The sequence below is a fragment of the Oncorhynchus gorbuscha genome, linkage group LG10, assembly GCF_021184085.1.
Source record: "Oncorhynchus gorbuscha isolate QuinsamMale2020 ecotype Even-year linkage group LG10, OgorEven_v1.0, whole genome shotgun sequence".
Lineage (NCBI taxonomy): Eukaryota > Metazoa > Chordata > Actinopteri > Salmoniformes > Salmonidae > Oncorhynchus > Oncorhynchus gorbuscha.
In genome coordinates, this window is record NC_060182.1 from 12,918,216 (window position 1) to 12,938,979 (window position 20,764).

A 20,764-nucleotide genomic window follows, 5' to 3' on the forward strand; every position below is an offset into this window, starting at 1 on the left:
TCTCTATCTCTGTCTCCCTCTGTCACTCTCTCTCTATTAGTAAGAGGTTAGCCTCTTACCAACACCACTCAGTGAGAAAACAGTTTCACTCAGCACAGATTGAACTCTCAGTGGAACAATCTAAAATGTTGAGCTGTGTATATGTTTCATACGGACACAATCTTCTCTAACATTGTTTTTTAGCTTCAAGTGCTTTATTCGGCAGTACAAAAGTAGAAAACTTTATTCATTTCCGCCAGGGGAGACAATCTCAGGTATAGACACAAGGTCTGTCTGCTCTGGCAGGATGTTGGTTGTGTTTCTCTTCCACATTGCCAGGCTGATTAAAATGTAGTGTCTCTCTGTCTCTCTCTGTCTCTCTCCCCTCTCTCTGTCTCCCCCCCCCTCTCTCTCTCTCTCTCTCTCTCTCTCTCTCTCTCTCTCTCTCTCTCTCTCTCCCTCTCTCTCTCTCTCTCCCCCTCCCTCTCTCTCTCACCCCCTCTCTCTTCACCCTCTCTCTCTTTATCTCTCTCAATTCAATTTAAGGGCTTTATTGGCATGATAAACAAATGTTTACATTGCCAAAACAAGTGATGTAGATAATACACAAAAGTGAAATAAACAATAACTATTGACAGAAAACATAACACTCACAAAATAATAAAGACATTTAAAATGTCATAGTATGTGTCAGGATTTGGCCAGGGTTGTTCCGGTTTTTGGTCACTAGATGCCCCCATTGTGCCTTTTGACCTTTTGTTTTCCCTTGATCCCCATTATTATTTGCACCTGTGCCTCGTTTCCCCTGATTGTATTTAAACCCTTTGTTTTCCTCAGTTCTTTGCTCTGTGTTTGTATGTTAGCACCCAGCCCTAGTACTCTGAGAACTCTTGTTGATCTTGGTGGACTCTCTTGTGGAATTCTGTTTTTTTGTTCTTGTTTGTTTGTTTTCTGAGTATCTTTTGAGGCTTTTTGTGCTTTACCTTCCACCTTGTGGATTTACCTTTTTTGTCTTGGAGGATTACCTCTGTTCTTGTAGGATTCCTTTTGAGGTTGTGGAGTTACATGTTTTCCTGAAGAACTTCACTTTTTACTTCATTAAATACACCGTCTCAAGTACTGCTGTGTCTGCCTCATCTTCTGGGTTCTGCCCACTATTTGTGGCTCAGTTGGTTAAGTGACTGTTTCTCACTCCGGAGACCCGGGTTCGTAACCGGGTCCTGACAGAAACACAGAGCCAAAAATGAACCCAGAGGCAGCCAGTTCCCAGGACCTTGTTGCCATGCTGTCCCACCACCAGGAGACTGTCCAACGCCACGAAGCCGCCCTGGTTCAGCAAGAGGCCTTAATGGTTAGGCATTCTAATCTTCTGTCGGAGATGCTGACTTCCATAAAGCAGATATCTGATCGACTTACCCCGGCAACAGTTCCCGTCCCTGTACCTCAGATTCACGTACCCATGGCAGTTAACCCTCTGGCTGAACCTCGTCTTCCACCTCCCCAACGGTTCTCAGGTGATCCAAGTGCTTGTAAAGGGTTTCTCACCCAATGTTCTCTCTCCTTCGAGCTGCAACCCTCGTCGTTCCCCACCGACCGGTCTAAGATCGCATATATCATCAGCCTGCTGTCGGAAAAAGCCCTGGCCTGGGCTACTGCTGTGTGGGATGCCCATAGTTCCTGCTGTGCCAGCTACTCTGCCTTTGCTGAGGAATTCAAACGAGTGTTTCAAGGCCCAAGCAGTAGTCCTGACTCAGCCAAACAGCTCCTGACTCTCCACCAAGGTCGGCGCAGCGTGACGGACTATGCCATCAAGTTCCGCACGGTGGCAGCAGCGAGTGGCTGGAACAACGAGGCGCTCACGGTGTGCTTTCTGAAAGGCCTTTCCGACACTATCCAAGATGAACTGGCCACTCGGGAACCACCGGACAATCTCGAGTCCCTGATCAAGTTGGCCTCACGCATTGACCAGCGTCTGAGAGAGAGAGAACTCAACCGTAGACCTCTAGCCCCTATCAGTCCCAGCTCCGAGTCCCCACCTTTATCCTCGCTGGCTCCACCGGAACCCATGCAGATTGGACGCATCTCCCAGGCTGAGATAGACCGCCGGATGAGGGAGCGACGCTGTCTATATTGCGGCAAACCGGGCCATTTCCGTTCCACGTGTCCCGGGCTCCAGGGAAACGCTCTGTCCCGTACAGACCGGGGGGGAACTGTAACGGGAAACATAACCTCCTCCCATCCGTCCAACTCCCGTCTGTTCATTCCAGTCACCCTTTCCTGGGACTTGAAGCTTCACCTTCAAGCCTTGGTAGACTCTGAAGCCGCAGGTAACTTCATGGATGGTGTCTGGGCGAAGGAGAATGGCGTTCCCTCTGAACCTCTAAGTGACCCCATGAGGGTTACTACATTGGATGGAAGCCCTTTGGGATCTGGACTTGTCACTCATGTCACTACCTCCTTGCGACTTTCAGTTTCACAACACCAGGAATTGATGAACTTTCATTTGATCTCCTGTTCCGAGTTCCCTCTCGTCCTTGGATACCCCTGGCTTCACAGCCATAACCCTCACATCGACTGGTCTGTGGGCACTATCAAGCAATGGGGTCCTACGTGCCAAGCTACTTGTATTTTCCCGAATTCCCCGAGTTCTACTCCCGAGTCTTTAGAATCCATCGACTTGACCCGAGTTCCGGAGTGTTACCATGACCTCAAACTGGTATTTAGCAAACAGAGGGCCACCATGCTACCACCCCATAGACCATATGATTGCCCCATCGAACTGTTTCCGGGCACTTGCCCTCCCAGGGGTCGGATCTTTTCCCTATCTCCACCCGAATGAGCTGCTATGGATACCTACATCAAGGACGCTCTGGAAGCAGGCCTCATGCGTCCATCCACCTCCCCAGCGGGAGCAGGGTTTTTCTTTGTGGCCAAGAAAGATGGTGGATTACGTCCTTGCATTGACTACCGGGGACTCAATGCCATAACCGTCCGTAACCGTTACCCGCTACCCCTTATGGCCACAGCCTTCGAGCTGCTCCAGGAAGCAGTTGTTTTCACTAAGCTTGACCTGCGGAACGCATACCATCTTGTGCAGATCAGACCTGGTGACGAGTGGAAGACCGCTTTCAACACGCCTACTGGTCACTATGAATACTTGGTGATGCCCTTCGGCCTGACCAACGCCCCAGCGGTGTTCCAAGCGCTCATAAACGATGTGCTTAGGGATATGCTTAACATATTTGTGTTCGTTTACTTGGATGACATCCTCATCTTTTCGAGCTCTCTTCAAGAACACACTAAGCATGTCAGACAAGTACTCAAACGCCTCCTAGACAGCCATCTGTACGTTAAGCCGGAAAAATGTGAATTCCATTCATCCCGAGTACAATTCCTGGGATTTGTAGTGGAACCCGGTCGAGTCCAAATGGACCCCAGGAAGGTAGGGGCGGTAGCGGATTGGCCCACCCCCAAATCCGTTAAGGAAGTTCAGCGTTTCCTGGGCTTCACTAACTTTTACCGCAAATTCATCAAGAACTTCAGCTTGGTGGCAGCCCCTCTCTCAGCTTTAACCAAGGGTGGCAATGCAAGGTTTTTGTGGGGAAGAGAAGCTGAGACGGCCTTCCAAGGACTCAAGCAGCGCGTCCTCTCTGCTCCCATCCTGATACTACCGACAACGGATGAACCGTTTGTGGTGGAGGTAGACGCCTCAGAGGTTGGTGTTGGAGCTGTCCTGTCTCAGAGGGGTGAAGACAAGAAGCTTCATCCGTGCGCTTTCTTCTCACACCGGCTTACCCCGGCTGAGAGGAACTACGATGTGGGGGATCGTGAACTCCTAGCGGTTAAGATGGCATTGAAGGAATGGAGACACTGGCTCGAGGGGGCTTCTCACCCGTTTCAAGTGCTTACGGACCACAAAAATCTGGAGTATATCCAGCAGGCGAAGCGGTTGAACTCTAGACAAACTAGATGGTTTCTTTTCTTCAATCGATTCCAGTTTATCCTCACCTATCGGCCCTGGTCGAAGAATCTCAAACCGGATGCCCTGTCACGAGTCTACGCTCCTGCCATTCGAGATGACACGGACATGCCTGTCCTTCCTGCTGCTAAGATCGTGGTTCCGATCTCGTGGCAAGTTGAGGATACCGTGAGACGAGCTCAAGCTATTGAACCGGACCCGAAAGGAGGTCCTGCCAATCGGTTGTTTGTCCCCAAGGCAGTGAGGACTCAGGTCCTTCTGTGGGGGCACTCCTCTCGCCTCACCTGTCACCCGGGCGTAGGTCGCACCTTGGAGTTCATCCAGCGTAAGTTCTGGTGGCATACCATAAGAGAAGACGTTGCCACTTTTGTCAATGCCTGCCCCGTGTGCTGCCAGGGCAAATCGTCTCACCTCTGCCCGCAAGGACTCCTTCACCCTTTACCTATTCCCCACAGACCCTGGTCCCATATCTCGTTGGACTTTATTACTGGCCTTCCTCCATCCCATGGTAATACTACTATCCTAGTCATTATCGACAGGTTTTCAAAGGCGGCCAGGTTCGTCCCTCTGACTAAGTTACCTTCTGCCAAGGAAACGGCTGAGTTGGTAATTAATCATGTGTTCCGAGTCTTCGGCATTCCTCAAGATATGGTTTCTGACAGAGGTCCTCAGTTCGCCTCTAGGTTTTGGAAGGCCTTCTGCCAACTCATGGGGGCTTCTGCCAGTCTATCTTCAGGGTACCATCCGGAGTCCAACGGCCAAACTGAGAGGATGAATCAAGAGCTGGAAACCACCCTCCGATGTATGACTCGTAACAACCCGTCCACATGGTCGTCCTTCATTGTTTGGGCCGAATACGCGCACAACACCATGCGCTCCTCCTCCACTGGTATGTCCCCGCACGAGTGTCAGTTTGGCTATGCCCCTCCATTGTTCCCGGACCAGGAGGCAGAAGTCAGAGTGCCTTCAGCCTTGAAGTTCGTCAGACGCTGTCGGCTTATGTGGAGGAAGACCCGTCTTAATCTTATGCGTTCCTCACAGAGGTACCAACAACAAGCCAACAGACGTCGCCGTCCCGGGCCTACCCTGCGCCCCGGCCAGAGAGTCTGGCTCTTCACAAGAGACTTACCACTACAGGTGGAGTCTCGCAAGCTGTCCCAAAATACATCGGTCCCTTTAAGGTTGCCAGGAGAGTTAACCCAGTTTCTTATCGCCTACACTTACCCAGATCCCTTAAGATTAATCCCACGTTTCACATTTCCTTATTAAAACCTGTTGTTTTTTCTCCCCTTGTCCGGCAGACAGACCTCCCCCTCCGCCTCGTGTCATTGGAGGCTAGCCGGCTTATACCGTCCATCGGATACTGGATTCCCGCCGGGTGCAGCGGTCCTGGCAGTATCTGGTGGACTGGGAAGGCTACGGTCCCGAGGAGCGCTCCTGGGTTCCTGCCAAAGACATACTGGACCCTGACCTCATTCGTCAGTTCAGGGCCCTCCACCCTGAGAGAGCTGGTAGGAACGTCAGGAGCCGTTCCTAGGGGGGGGATTCTGTCAGGATTTGGCCAGGGTTGTTCCGGTTTTTGGTCACTAGATGCCCCCATTGTGCCTTTTGACCTTTTGTTTTCCCTTGATCCCCATTATTATTTGCACCTGTGCCTCGTTTCCCCTGATTGTATTTAAACCCTTTGTTTTCCTCTGTTCTTTGCTCTGTGTTTGTATGTTAGCACCCAGCCCTAGTACTCTGAGAACTCTTGTTGATCCCGGTGGACTCTCTTGTGGAATTCTGTTTTTTTTTCTTGTTTGTTTGTTTTTTGAGTATCTTTTGAGGCTTTTTCTGCTTTACCTTCCACCTTGTGGATTTACCTTTTTTGTCTCTGAGGATTACCTTTGTTCTTGTAGGATTCCTTTTGAGGTTGTGGAGTTACATGTTTTCCTGAAGAACTTCACTTTTTACTTCATTAAATACACCGTCTCAAGTACTGCTGTGTCTGCCTCATCTTCTGGGTTCTGCCGACTATTCGTGGCTCAGTTGGTTAAGTGACTGTTTCTCACTCCGGAGACCCGGGTTCGTAACCGGGTCCTGACAGTATGTCTATATACAGTGTTGTTATGATGTGCAAATAGTTAAAGTACAAAATGGAAAATACATATGGGTTGTATTTACAATGGTGTTCGTTCTTCACTGGTTGCCCTTTTCTTGTGGCAACAGGTAACACATATTGCTGCTGTGATGCCACACTGTGGTATTTCACCCAGTAGATTTGGGAGTTTATCAAAATTGGGTTTGTTTTCGAATTCTTTGTGGATCTGTGTAATCTGAGGGAAGTCTGTGTTTCTAATGTGGTCATACATCTCTCTCTCTCTCGGTCACTCCCTGATCTGATCCACCCGTCCTTGTGCTTGTCTCCACCCCTCCAGGTGTCACCCATCTTCTCCACTTATCCCCTGGGTATTTATATCAGTGTTTTCTGTCTGTCTGTGCCAGTTCATATTGTTTGTCAAGCTTACCAGAGGTTGTCCTGTCAGCTCCTGTCTTTTCCCAGCCTCTCTTTATCTCATCCTCCTGGTTTTTGACCCTTGCCTGCCCTGACCCTGTACCCGCCCTCCTGACCACTCTGCCTGTCCCTGACCCTGACCCTGCCTGCTGTCCTGTACCTTAGCTCCAACTCTGGATTATCGACCCCTGCCTGACTCGACCTGTCGTTTTCCGGCCCCTGTTGTTACAATAAACATTGTTACTTCAGTCTGCACTTGGGTCTTACCTTGATACCTGATAGTCTGTCTCTCACTCTCTCACTTATGTTGGAGGAAACAGGAAATGTGGAGTGAGAAGAGACATACATACGCATGACCGAGAAGAGAGAGAGGGAGAAAGAAAGGCAGTATTGAGAAACTGACCGCCCAAGGTTAGGACAGTCTGAGCTCAGCTCTCACCTTGGTTCTCCTTTGTTTCTCTCTCTCTCTCTCTCTCTCTCTCTCTCTCTCTCTCTCTCTCTCTCTCTCTCTCTCTCTCTCTCTCTCTCTCTCTCTCTCTCTCTCTCTCTCTCTCTCTCTCTCTCTCTCTCTCTCTCTCTCTCTCTCTCTCTCTCTCTCTCTCTCTCTCTCTCTCTCTCTTCCTCTCTCCTATGTCTTTCTTGGGTAACAGCTCTTGAAAGATGGAGTCACCATGAATCATCAATTAGCTTATCCTTTACAATCAAAATCACAACCTGCTGTTCATTACAGCCTCCCTGAGCAGAGCTCATAGGCAGAACAAAGCAGAACACAAGGTCAGAGACCAGACAAGACACACAGACACTCCTCCTCTGTGAACTCTGTATGGTTTTGTTACTCTGAAGAGAAACCTGTAGCGTTGTTTCATGTTTCATGGTGCAAGGAGAGTGAAGGATACAACAGGCCTGTCACTGAGCTCAGGTCCAGATGGATGCTTCATTAGTAATGGGAGCCCCAGAGCAGCTAACGATTAAAGCAGAATGAAGACGGATGGGAGAAGGCAGAGGGAAGGAGGAGGAGGGAAGGAGGAGGGAAAGAGAAAGAGGAGGAAAGCAGCAGGAGGGAAGCAAGAGGAGTGAGGGAAGGAGGTGGGAAGATGGAAGGAAAAGGAGGAGGAGAGACAGAGGAGGAAGGAGGGAAGGAGGAGGAGGGAAGGAGGAGGAAGGAGGGAAGGATGAGGGAGGAGGGAAGGAGGAGGAGGGAAGGAGGAGGGAGGAGGAAGGGAGGAGGGAAGGAGGAGGAAGGATGACGGAGGGAAGGAGGATGGAAGGAGGATGGAGGAGAGGAGGGAAGGAGGATGAAAGGTGGATGGAGGAGGGGGAGGGAAGGAGGATGAAAGGTGGATGGAGGAGGGGGAGGGATGGAGGAGGGAGAGGGAAGGAGGAGGGGGAGGGAAGGAGGATGAAAGGTGGATGGAGGAGGGGGAGGGATGGAGGAGGGAGAGGGAAGGAGGAGGGGGAGGGATGGAGGAGGGAGAGGGAAGGAGGAGGGAGGAGGGAAGGAGGAGGTAAGGAAGAGGGAGCTAGAGAAGCAGGGAAGAGGGAAGGGGGAAGGAGGAGGGGGCGATGGTGACAGCATGATCTTGCCTAGGAGGAGGAGGGGGGAGATGGTGACAGCATGATCTTGTCTAGGAGGAGGGGGGAGATGGTGTCAGCATGATCTTGTCCATTCTCCTCTTCTTTCTTCCCTTCACTCTTCATTGTATTCCTCTCCTCTCCTCTCTTGAATTATTTATTCCTCTACTTTCTTATTTTTTCTCTCTCCTGTTCTATTCTTTATTTTTATCTTCTTCTCCTCTCTAGTTAATGGATGAACAAATGAACACTTCAATACATGAGCATAGTGTACTGTCATCCAGCAGTTAGCTACCATGGAGCATTAATCAATAGCGTGTGTCAAAGTATGTTCTGGCTATTATGGTGTCTTTAAACCCTGTGGTATGATCATTACCAGACCCCGGGGGCAGGAGAGGGAAACAGCAGCCTAATGATGATGACTCTATCATACAGTAGGCTACACTCCTCCTGTAGACAGACAGACAGACAGACAGACAGACAGACAGACAGACAGACAGACAGACAGACAGACAGACAGACAGACAGACAGACAGACAGACAGACAGACAGACAGACAGACAGACAGACAGACAGACAGACAGACAGACAGACAGACAGACAGACAGACCACATCATCTATCAAAACTACAGTATGACTAACTTCAGTATGACTAACTGCACCATAAGAGTCTTCTTTACATTGCCATACACTGTCATTAGGGTGACGTAACAGCTGTCTTTGAGATGATTTAAAACATGTCACTAGGGTGACGTAACAGCTGTCGTTAAGGTGATTTAAAACATGTCACTAGGGTGACATAACAGCTGCCATTGACGTGACATGTGTCACTGTGGAGACACATAACAGCTGTCGTTAAGGTGATATAACACATGTCACTAGGGTGACATAACAGCTGTCTTTGAGGTGATATAACACATGTCACTAGGGTGACATAACAGCTGTCTTTGAGGTGATATAACACATGCCATTAGGGTGACATAACAGCTGTCTTAGAGGTGATATAACACATGTCACTATGGTGACATAACAGCTGTCATTGACGTGACATGTGTCACTGTGGTGACACATAACAGCTGTCATTAAGGTGACATAACACATGTCACTAGGGTGACATAACAGCTGTCATTAAGGTGACATAACAGCTGTCACTAGGGTGACACAGTAACACGTCATCAGAGGCAGTCTGTTCACCTAGGGGTTTTGAAAACAGCTTAGCGATGCTGTTATTCATCAGTTGGAACATCTTTTCTTCTTCTTTTCTTCCAGCTGTCAGTACAGTGGTTCGAACAGCTTCGTATTATACAACACTGCCAATCAGCACCGTGTTGAAACTCTTGGGGTATCCATATAGGCAATTCATTTACAGCAGCTCCTAACAAATAGCCACAGCCATGCTAAATTAACATGACTCCCATGGCAATATTGTTTTATGGCCGGGTACTGTATGTGTCAATACTAATAAAGCATTTTGGGCTAAATGAATGCCAGAGGACACAACAGTAATGTATATTACTGACGGTTTAGCAACAACGGACATTGGTGTTTTTCTGGGATATAAGGTGCTAGGGTTCTGACTCTATCAGAATGGAGTAGGTGTGTGTGTTTGGTATTTGAGTGTGTATTTTGTTATTGGGGTGGGATACTGCACTGCGGCTGACTCAGAAAGGAAAGGGGGACACACCAAGGTCAGGTATCTGACAGGAAGTATAACACACACACCTATGCTCTCCGCAACACCTCATGTGGGAGAGAGCTATTTCAGGAAAGAATGTACCATTAGGACAAATATCACCTACGGCTCTTCCCCTCTTTCTCCCTCTTCCCCTCTCTCACCTTTCTCTTTACCCCCTCTCTCTTTCTCCCCCCCCAACTCGCCCTCTCTGTGTACACGGCACCTATTTGTCTCGGAGTGCTTGGGTTTGATGGATATGAGTGCTCACTCTTGGCAGACAGGTGGTTAGTTGAAGCTGGGCAGTACGCTGGGACCACGAACAAACCTGCCACAGTTTCTTCAGACAGGTTCAAACTGCTTTAAACATTATCCCAGGCCCCTCACGCTGAGATGGATGAGGAAGAGGATTGGAAAGAGAGGAGTGGAGACACTCTGTGCCTGAGTTTTGCATGTATACAAGCCACCAACACACACAATCCCAACCCAAACCAATGTCCCAGCATAGAATGGCACATCACATGACATAACAACATGATCTGTCATCACTAGCCATCCCCAAAATTAAAACAAACACTATCACTTGATTTCAATTTGTTTTGTTTAACATTTTGTTGAACATTCTAGCGCATTGTTAGGAGCTATTAGCAGAAGCATTTCACTACACCCGTTATAACATCTGCTAAACTGTGTACAAGACCAATAAACTTTGATTTGATTTGTCATAATGCCCTCTAACTAGGATTACCATTCTCTGTCTTTATGATGCTAGCTGATGCTGTTGCCCAATTTGGCCCCTGGACACGCTGCGACCAATCACATCATCGCTTTACAGGAACTCATTAGCATACATTATCTTGCACCACTGAGTGGAGAACTGGACCAGCTAACACTCAGAGGGCATGAACAGCCGGCATCCCATACACACACGCAGAACATCCCATACACGCACACAGAACATCCCATACACACACGCAGAACATCCCATACACACACGCAGAACATCCCATACACATACGCAGAACATCCCATACACACACGCACAACATCCCATACACACATGCAGAACATCCCATACACACACGCAGAACATCCCATACACACATGCAGAACATCCCATACACACACTTAGAACATCCCATACACACACGCAGAACATCCCATACATGCACGCAGAACATCCCATACACACACAGAACATCCCATACACACACGCAGAACATCCCATACACACACGCAGAACATCCCATACACACACACAGAACATCCCATACACACACACAGAACATCCCATACACACACGCAGAACATCCCATACACACACACAGAACATCCCATACACACACACAGAACATCCCATACACAGACACACAACATCCCATACACACACGCACAACATCCCATACACACATGCACAACATCCCATACACACACACAGAACATCCCATACACACACGCACAACATCCCATACACACATGCACAACATCCCATACACACACGCAGAACATCCCATACACATACGCACAACATCCCATACACACACACAGAACATCCCATACACACACACAGAACATCCCATACACACACACAGAACATCCCATACACACACGCAGAACATCCCATACACACACACAGAACATCCCATACACACACGCAGAACATCCCATACACAGACGTAGATCATCCCATACACGCACGCAGAACATCCCATACACACACGTACAACATCCTATACACACACGTACAACATCCTATACACACACGTGCACACCAGCAGATGCACACACAATATATCCCAGTTGTCACCCTAGGCCTATTTGTTATTTAACCTTTATTTAACTAGGCATTCAGTTAAGAACAAATTTTTATTTACAATGACAGCCTACTCCGGCAAAACCCGGACCACACTGGGCCAATGGTGTGCCTCCCTATGGGACTCCCAATCACAGCCAGATGTGATACAGCCTGGATTCGAACCAGGTACTGTAGTTGCAGTGCCTTAGACCGCTGAGCCACTCGGGAGCCACTCGCTCAGATCGAGTGTTAACTTGTGATAGCCGACACCCGCATAACTGATGTTTTGGTGGTGTTGGAGGTGTAACTGCATTGGAGCTGTCAAATCGGTGAGCAGCTGCTCTTGATCATTGTCACGAAGCCACACCCACCCCACTCGCGTTAGAAGTTTAGAATGAGAAAGTGTAGGCTCTATAGAAATAATGACCTTCAAATAGAAAATCATTCATTTTTTATGATGTCATATGATGTCCAAGATGGAGCAGCAGTAAGACGTGATTGTTTTTGTCCAGTGTTGTCACGTTCTGACCTTAGTTCCTTTGTTTTGTCTTTGTTTTAGTATGGTCAGGGCGTGAGTTGGGGTGGGCAGTCTATGTTTGTTTTTCTATGTTGTATTTTGCGTTTGGCCTGGTATGGTTCTCAATCAGAGGCAGGTGTCGTTAGTTGTCTCTGATTGAGAATCATACTTAGGTAGCCTTTTCCCACCGGTGTTTGGTGGGTGATTGTTTTCTGTGTCTGTGTTCCACACGGAACTGTTTCGGTTTTCCTTTCTGTCTTTCTATTTGTTATTCTGTATTTTCGTGTTCAGTGATTTTGTTCATTAAAACATGACGAACACGTACCACGCTGGATATTGGTCCGATCTCTCATACTTCTCGTCAGAGGACGACGAATCCCGTTACAGAATCACCCACCCCCAAAGGACCAAGCAGTGTGGTAACAGGCAGCAGCAGCAGCAGGAGCAGCGGTATAAGGAGGTCTGCCTGGTATCGGCTGGGATAGAGTGGGCATCGAGCCAGGTGCCATGAAGCCGGCTCAGCGCATCTGGTCTCCAGTGCGTCTCCTCGGGCCGGGGTACATGGCACCAGCCCTACGCATGGTGTCCCCGGTTCGCCAGCACTGCCCAGTGCGGGCTATTCCACCTCGCCGCAGTGGCCTGGCTACGGGGAGCATTCAGTCAGGTAGGGTTGGGCAGTGCTGGTCTATCCGGTGCCACCTCCACACACAAGTCCTCCGGTGGCAGCCCCCCGCACCAGGCTGTCTCTCCGTCTCCTTCCTACAGGTGCTCCCGCCTGTCCAGTGCTGCCAGAGCCTTCCTCCTGCCCAGCGCTGTCAGTGTCTCCCATCTGTCCTGAGCTGCCAGAGTCTCCCGTCTGTCCTGAGCTGCCAGAGTCTCCCGTCTGTCCTGAGCTGCCAGAGCTGCCGGTCAGTCAGGATCTGCCAGAGCCGCCCGCCAGTCAGGAGCTGCCAGAGCTGCCGGTCAGCCCGGAGCTGCCAGAACCGTCAGTCAGCCAGGAGCTGCCAGAGCCGTCAGTCAGCCAGGAGCTGCCAGAGCCGTCAGTCAGCCAGGAGCTGCCAGAGCGGTCCGTCACGCCGGCGCTGCCAGAATCGCCCTTCACTCCGGAGCTGCCGGGAGTCTCCCGTCCGTCCGGTGAGGGTCGACGTTTTTAAGAGGCCACGGAGGCAGATAAAGAGGCGTAGAAAAACTATGGTGAAGTGGAGTCCACGTCCCACGCCAATGTCAATATGCCTTGTATACTGTTGTTTAGGGCAGCTCTCCTTGTTTTATTTTACTGCGGAGCCCCTAGTCCTGCTCAACATGCCTCAGATAGCCCCCTTGTCCCACCCCAAACACATGCAGAGACCGCACCTAGCTTAACTGGTGCCTCTAGAGATGCAACCTCTCTCATCATCAATCAATGCCTAGGTTTCCCCCACTGTACTCGTACCCTACCATTCCCTTGTCTGTACACTATGCTCTGAATTTATCCTACAACGCCCAGAAATCTGCTCCTTTTATTCTCTGTTCCCAAAGCACTAAACAACCAGTTCTTACAGCCTTTAGCCGTACCCTCATCCTACTCCTCCTCTGTTCCTCTGGTGATGTAGAGGTTAACCCAGGTCCTGGGTGTACCCAGGCACACTCATTTGTTGACTTCTGCAACCGTAAAAGCCTTGGGTTCATGCATGTTAACATCAGACGCCTCCTCCCTAAGATTGATTTATTCACTGCTTTATCACACTCAGCCAACCCTGATGTCCTAGCCATGTCTAAATCCTGGCTTAGGAAGGCCACCAAAAATGTGGACATTTCCATCCCCAATTACAACATTTTTCTGCTACAGGTGGCAGAATTGCAATCTACTGTCGAGATAGCCTGCAGAGTTCTCTCTCATACTGTCCAGGTCTATGCCCAAACAGTTTGAGCTTCTACTTTTAAAGATCCATCTCCTCAGAAATAAGTCCCTTACTGTTATAGACCCCCCTCAGTTCCCAGTTGTGCGCTGGACACCATATGTGAATTGATTGCCCCCCATCTATTGTCAGAGTTCGTACTGCAATGTGACCTAAATTGGGATATGCTTAACACCCCGGCCGTCCTACAATCTAAGCTAGATGCCCTCAATCTCACACAAATTATCAAGGAACCTACCAGGTACAACCCCAAATCCGTAAACATGGGCACCCTCATAGGTATCAACCAGGATATCAGCAGTCACTCATTGCCTGCGTCCGTTATGGGTCCACGGTCAAATGACCACCCCTCATCACTGTCAAACGCTCCCTAAAACACAGCCCTTGGTTCACTCCAGACTTGACTGCCCTTGACCAGCACAAAAACACCCTGTGGTGTACTGCACTAGCATCGAATAGTCCCCGCAATTTGCAACTTTTCAGGGAAGTCAGGAACTAATACACACAGTAAGTTAGGAAGCAAAGGCTAGCTTTTTCAAACTGAAATTTGCATCCTGCAGCACTAATTCCAAAAGATTTTGGGACACTGTAAAGTCCATGGAGAATACGAGTACCTCCTCCCAGCTTCCCACTGCACTGATACTAGGAAACTCTGTCACCACTGATAAATCCACGATAGTCGAGAATTTCAAAAAGCATTTCTCTACGGCTGGCCATGCTTTCCACCTGGCTACGCCTACCCTACTGCCAACCCCAGCCAACAGCTCCGCACACCCCACTTCTCCTTCACCCAAATCCAGAGAGCTGATGTTCTGAAAGAGCTGCAAAATCTAGATCCCTACAAATCAGCTGGGCTAGACATCCCCTCTTCAAAGGGGGAGACATTCTAGACCCAAACTGTTACAGACCTATATCCATCCTGCCCTGCCTTTGTAAAGTCTTCGAAAGCAAAGTGAACAAACAGATCACTGACCATTTAGAATCTCACCGTACCTTCTCTGCTATGCAATCTGGTTTCCGAGTTGGTCACTGGTGCACCTCAGTCGCTCTCAAGGTCCTAAACAATATCATAACTGCCATAGATAAAAGACAGTACTGTGCAGCAGTCTTCATCGACCTGGCCAAGGCTTCGACTCTGTCAATCACCATATTCTTATCGGCAGACTCAACAGCCTTGGTTACTCTAATGACTGCCTCGCCTGGTTCACTAACTACTTCTCAGTTAGAGTTCCACCTCTATGCAGACGGCACAATTCTGTATACATCTGGCCCTTCTTAAGACACTGTGTTAACAAACCTCCAAACGAGCTTCAAAGCCATACAACACTCCTTCCGTGGCTTCCAATTGCGCTTAGATGCTAGTAAAATGAAATGCATGCTCTTCAACTGATTGCTGCCCGCACCCGCCCGCCAGACTAGCATCACAACTCTGGATGGTTCTGACTTAAGAATATGTGGACAACTACAAATAGCTAGGTGTCTGGCTAGACTGTAAACTCTCCTTCCAGACTCACATTAAGCATCTCCAATCCAAATTTAAATCTTCCTATTTCGCAACAAAGCCTCCTTCACTCATGCTGCCAAACATACCCTCGTAAAACAGACTATCCTACCGATCCTTGACTTCGGCAATGTCATTTACAAAATAGCCTCCAACATTCTACCCAGCAAACTGGATGCAGTCTATCACAGTGCCATCTGTTTTGTCACCAAAGCCCCATACACTACCCACCACTGCGACCTGTATGCTCTCGCTGGCTGGTCCTCGCTACATATTCGTCGCCAAACCCGCTGGTTCCAGGTAATCTATAAGTCTTTGCTATGTATAGCTCCGCCTTATCTCAGCTCACGGGTCACCGTAGCAGCTCCCACAAGCAGCACGCGCTCCAGCAGGTATATTTCACTGGTCATCCCCAAAGTCAACACCTACTTTGGCCGCCTTTCCTTCCAGTTCTCTGCTGCCAATGACTGGAACGAATTGCAAAAATCACTGAAGTTGGAGACTTATATTTATTTCCCTCACTAACTTTCAGTGTTAGCTGTCAGAGCAGCTTACCGATCGCTGCAACTGTACACAGCCCATCTGTAAATAGCCCATCCAACCAACTACCTACCTCATCCCCATACTTGTTTTTGTTTTTCTGCTCTTTTGCACTCCAGTATTTCTACTTGCACATCTTCATCTGCACATATATCACCCCAGTGTAAATTGCTATATTGTAATTACTTCGCCACTATTGGCCTATTTATTACCTTACCTCCTTACTTCATTTGCACACATTGTATACAGATTTTTCTGTTGTATTATTGATTGTATGTTTGTTTAATCGACGTGTAACTCTGTGTTGTTGTTTTTGTCACACTGCTTTGCTTTATCTTGGCCAGGTCACAGTTGTAAAAGAGAACTTGTTCTCCACTGGCCTACCTGGTTAAATACATTTGAAATAAAACATTTCTTAAAAAATTAAAAGATTTCTATCACCGAATCAAGGTGTAGATCACATCTGACATTCCAGTGTTCCAACTGGTAAACAAGGCAAGGTCCGCTTTAGGTATAATACCGCTTGTGGATTTGACAGCTCTAATCAAATCAAATGTTATTGGTCACGTACACATATTTAGCAGATATTATTGCGGGTGTAGCGTAATGCTTGTAAAAAATGCAGTTCCACCTCCGACACGCCAAAACAACTGTTATGTAGATGTGGGTTAAAGCAGATCTGATTGAATAGAGCCCCTAGTCTTTTAACCAGAGACTGGTGTCCACCTGTGAAACAGTCATGTGTTCATCTCCAGCCAATCAGCATTCATTGATTAGGGGTGGGTTTGGGATAGGGGACTAGACTGGCTGTACTCCAGCCAATCAGCATTCATTGATTAGGGGTGGGTTTGGGATAGGGGACTAGAACAGCTGGACTTCAGCCAATCAGCATTCATTGATTAGGGGTGGGTTTGGGATAGGGGACTAGGACAGCTGTACTCCAGCCAATCAGCATTCGTTGATTAGGGGTGGGTTTGGGATAGGGGACTAGAACAGCTGTACTCCAGCCAATCAGCATTCATTGATTAGGGGTGGGTTTGGGATAGGGGACTAGACTGGCTGTACTCCAGCCAATCAGCATTCATTGATTAGGGGTGGGTTTGGGATAGGGGACTAGAACAGCTGGACTTCAGCCAATCAGCATTCATTGATTAGGGGTGGGTTTGGGATAGGGGACTAGAACAGCTGTACTCCAGCCAATCAGCATTCATTGATTAGGGGTGGGTTTGGGATAGGGGACTAGAACAGCTGTACTCCAGCCAATCAGCATTCATTGATTAGGGGTGGGTTTGGGATAGGGGACTAGAACGGCTGTACTCCAGCCAATCAGCATTCATTGATTAGGGGTGGGTTTGGGATAGGGGACTAGAACGGCTGGACTTCAGCCAATCAGCATTCATTGATTAGGGGTGGGTTTGGGATAGGGGACTAGAACGGCTAGACTGTATCTAACAGTAGTAGGAATGTTGTATGATGAGCCTATATGGTTAGATTGACTCATCATCAGCCTGTTAGACTGTCTGGTCCCCACACACAAGGAAACAGGCCCCTGGTGATTTTCAGACAATTAGTTTACAGTTAATTAAGTAATAACAAATACTGAAGAGATTTGAGACAGGGCCTGGTGTGAGGGATAACCCCCCAACCCCCCCCCCCCCCGCCCCTCTCTCGCTCTTTTTCTCTCCCTCTCTCCCTCTCACACACACACATACATGCACGCACGCACTCACACGCCTGTATGCACAAGCACACACACAAACAGTGCGCTGTGAGATGACAGTGATAGGCGAGTGTCATTAGTACAGTGACAGGCTGTGACTCCTCAGTTTATCTTCTCTCTGCTGCGCCTGGATTGTATGGCTCACACACTATGGCAAAAGGCATTCAAATGTCTAGGTTAATGGAGAATGAACTGTTTCATGACATAACCAACGGCTCTTCCCTCTGAATGAGTTTTTACACAGGGTTATTGCTCTCCTGGGGAAACGACACCAGGGTCGCATTCAGTGAGCAACAAGTAGTGGATGTGTCACTTGATTACTGTTTATATCATGTGAATAACTGTGCTTGTGTGTGTTTGTGTGTGTGATATTCATACGTTATCTAGAGAATTCCTTTCTATGGGGACATGAGCCCTGCGCCTTTCCCATCTCTCTGCTCTTCTCCGGGGGAGAGTGGGCTCAGATGGCTCCCTGAACTGAAGGTCTCCCTCCAGTCCAAACCTCTGAGGTAGTAACAAACTATGTTTACCTGCATCTTCTGTGCCCGTCTTTTGTCAGCTCTCTGGTTTTGGTGGTAGATGCGGCTGAAGTTGGACACAATGACTGGGACAGGCAGGGCAATGACCAACACCCCACTCAGAGAACAGATAGAACCAAATATCTTCCCCGCAATCGTCTTAGGAACCATGTCTCCATATCTGCAAGGAGAGAGAAAGAGTAGAGTAGAGCGAGAGAGAGAGAGAGAGAGAGAGAGAGAGAGAGAGAGAGAGAGAGAGAGAGAGAGAGAGAGGGAGAGAAGGGAGTAGAGAGGGAGAAAAGGGAGTAGAGAGGGAGAGAAGGGAGTTAGAGTGAGAGAGAAGGGAGTAGAGTGAGAGAGAAGCAAGGAGAGAGAGAGAAGGGAGTATAGAGAGAAGGAAGGAGAGAGAGAAGCGAGTAGAGAGAGAAGGGAGTTGAAAGAGAGAGAAGGGAGTAGAAAGAGAGAGAAGGGATTAGAGAGAAGGGGTAAGGAGAAAGAGAAGGGAGTAGAGAGAGAAGGGAGTTGAAAGAGAGAGAAGGGAGTAGATTGAGAAGGGAGTAGAGAGAGAGAAGGGAGGAGAGAGAGAAGGGAGGAGAAGGAGAAGGGAGGAGAGAGAGAAGGGAGGAGAGAGAGAAGGGAGTAGAGAGAGAAGGGAGTAGATTGAGAAGGGAGTAGAGAGAGAAGGGAGTAGAGAGAGAAGGGAGTAGGGAGAGAAGGGATGAGAGAGAGAAGTGAGTAGAGAGAGAAGGGAGGAGAGAGAGAAGGGAGTAGAGAGAGAAGGGAGGAGAGAGAGAAGGGAGTAGGGAGAGAAGGGAGGAGAGAGAGAAGTGAGTAGAGAGAGAAGGGAGTAGAGAGAGAAGGGAGTAGGGAGAGAAGGGAGGAGAGAGAGAAGTGAGTAGGGAGAGAAGGGAGTAGAAGAGATAAGGGGATTAGAGAGAGAGAGAAGGGAGGGAGGGAGGAGAGAGAGAGAAGGGAGTAGGGAGAGAGAGAAGGGAGGAGAGAGAGAAGGGAGGAGAGAGAGAAGGGAGTAGAGAGAGAAGGGAGGAGAGAGAGGGAGAAAGAGGTTTGTTCAGATGGAGTTCATTCACACAGAACAGACCAAAACGCATTCAGACTTCTTTCAATAAGGAACATTCACACACTGTTCTGAGTTGCGCTAGATAGATGGAATATCAGCCCTTCCACACAGCTCTCTCAGAAGAGACCTTAACCTCCTCAGTCAGTCTGCCTCCAGTTGATCCTCTCAGAGACTTCAGTGCTTTCATTAGGTGACAGGAGAAAACATCAACCTTTGGGAGCGCAGACCGGAAAAGAGAGGAGAGCAGAGGGGAGATGGGAGCGGAGGGGAGCGGAGTGGAAGGAGAGAGAAGGGGAGAGAAGGGGAGAGGGGAGCGGAGTGGAAGGAGAGAGGAGGGGAGAGGGGAACGGAGTGGAGGGGAAGGAGAGCGGAGGGGAGGGGAGTGGAGGGGATAGGAGCAGAGGAGAGGGGAGCGGCGAGGGGAGAGGAGGGGAAGGAGAGAGGAGGGGAGAGGGGAGCGGAGTGGAGGAGAAGGAGAGCGGAGGGGGATAGGAGCAGAGGGGAGGGGAGAGGAGCAGAGGGGAGAGGAGCAGAGGGGAGAGGAGCGGAGGGGAGAGGAGGGAGGGGAGAGGAGCAGAGGGGGAGAGGAGCGGAGGGGAGAGGGGCGGAGGGAGAGGAGTGGAGGGGAGAGGAGCGGAGGAGAGAGGAGAGGAGGGGAGAGGAGCGGAGGGAGCAGTGGAGAGGAGCAGAGGGGAAGCGGGGAGTGGAGGAGAGAGTCGAGTGGAGGAAAGGGGAGAGGAGGGGAAGACGGGAGTGGAGAGAGTGCAAGGGAAGTGGAGGGTAGTGGAGAGAAGCAGAGGGGAGAATAGCGGGGGGAAGAGGGGAGCAGAGGGGAGTGAAGCGAAGGGGAGGGGAACAGGGAAGTGGAGAGTAGAGGAGAGTGCGTTCACTTTACCACATCCATAATATCTCTGTTTGACCTTTTGAAATACCTATATCAAAGCAGTGCGTGGGCTAACCTTAACCTTATTAGCAACCTTTATAAGCATTTATTCATGGATCTATCTACATTTATTTGACCTTTATAGGCAAGTTAGTTAAGCACACATTCTTATTTTCAATGACGGCCTAGGAACAGTGGGTTAACTGCCTTGTTCAGGGTCAGGATGACAGATTTGAACCTTGTCAGCTCGGGGATTTGATCTTGCAACCCTCCGGTTACTAGTCCAACGCTCTAACCACTAGGCTACCTGCCACACCTAAAAAGGGATAATTGGAAATGTGGAGGAGCGAGAAAAGACGGTAATCAGGTTCTCAGAACTGACAATGACCCGGCAGCAAGGGGAGCAGAGAGGAGCGGAGAGGAAGAGGGGAGCAGATGGAAAGAGAGCAAAGAGTGGAGGAGAGCAGAGGGGAGAGAGGAGTAGAAAGAAGCAGAGGGGAGGGGAGTGGAGGGGAGAGGAAAGTGAAGGGGGGGGGGAGTGGAGAGGGGAGAGGAGAGGAGGGGAGTGGAGAGACGAGTGGAAAGAAGCAGAGGGGAGAGGAGCGGAGGGGAGTGGA

At 49.2% G+C, this 20,764-nt stretch overlaps 1 protein-coding gene across 3 annotated transcripts in view; it reads right to left on the reverse strand.

Annotated features, from left to right (window-relative positions):
* kcnd3 (potassium voltage-gated channel, Shal-related subfamily, member 3) overlaps positions 1-20,764 on the reverse strand; it is a 348,776-nt gene that overhangs the window by 32,471 nt on the left and 295,541 nt on the right. For all 3 annotated transcript variants that reach the window (XM_046364947.1, XM_046364946.1, XM_046364945.1), the window contains exon 3: positions 18,199-18,367. In XM_046364947.1, the coding sequence (XP_046220903.1) occupies positions 18,199-18,367 (169 nt within the window). The remainder of the gene's footprint in view (positions 1-18,198; positions 18,368-20,764) is intronic.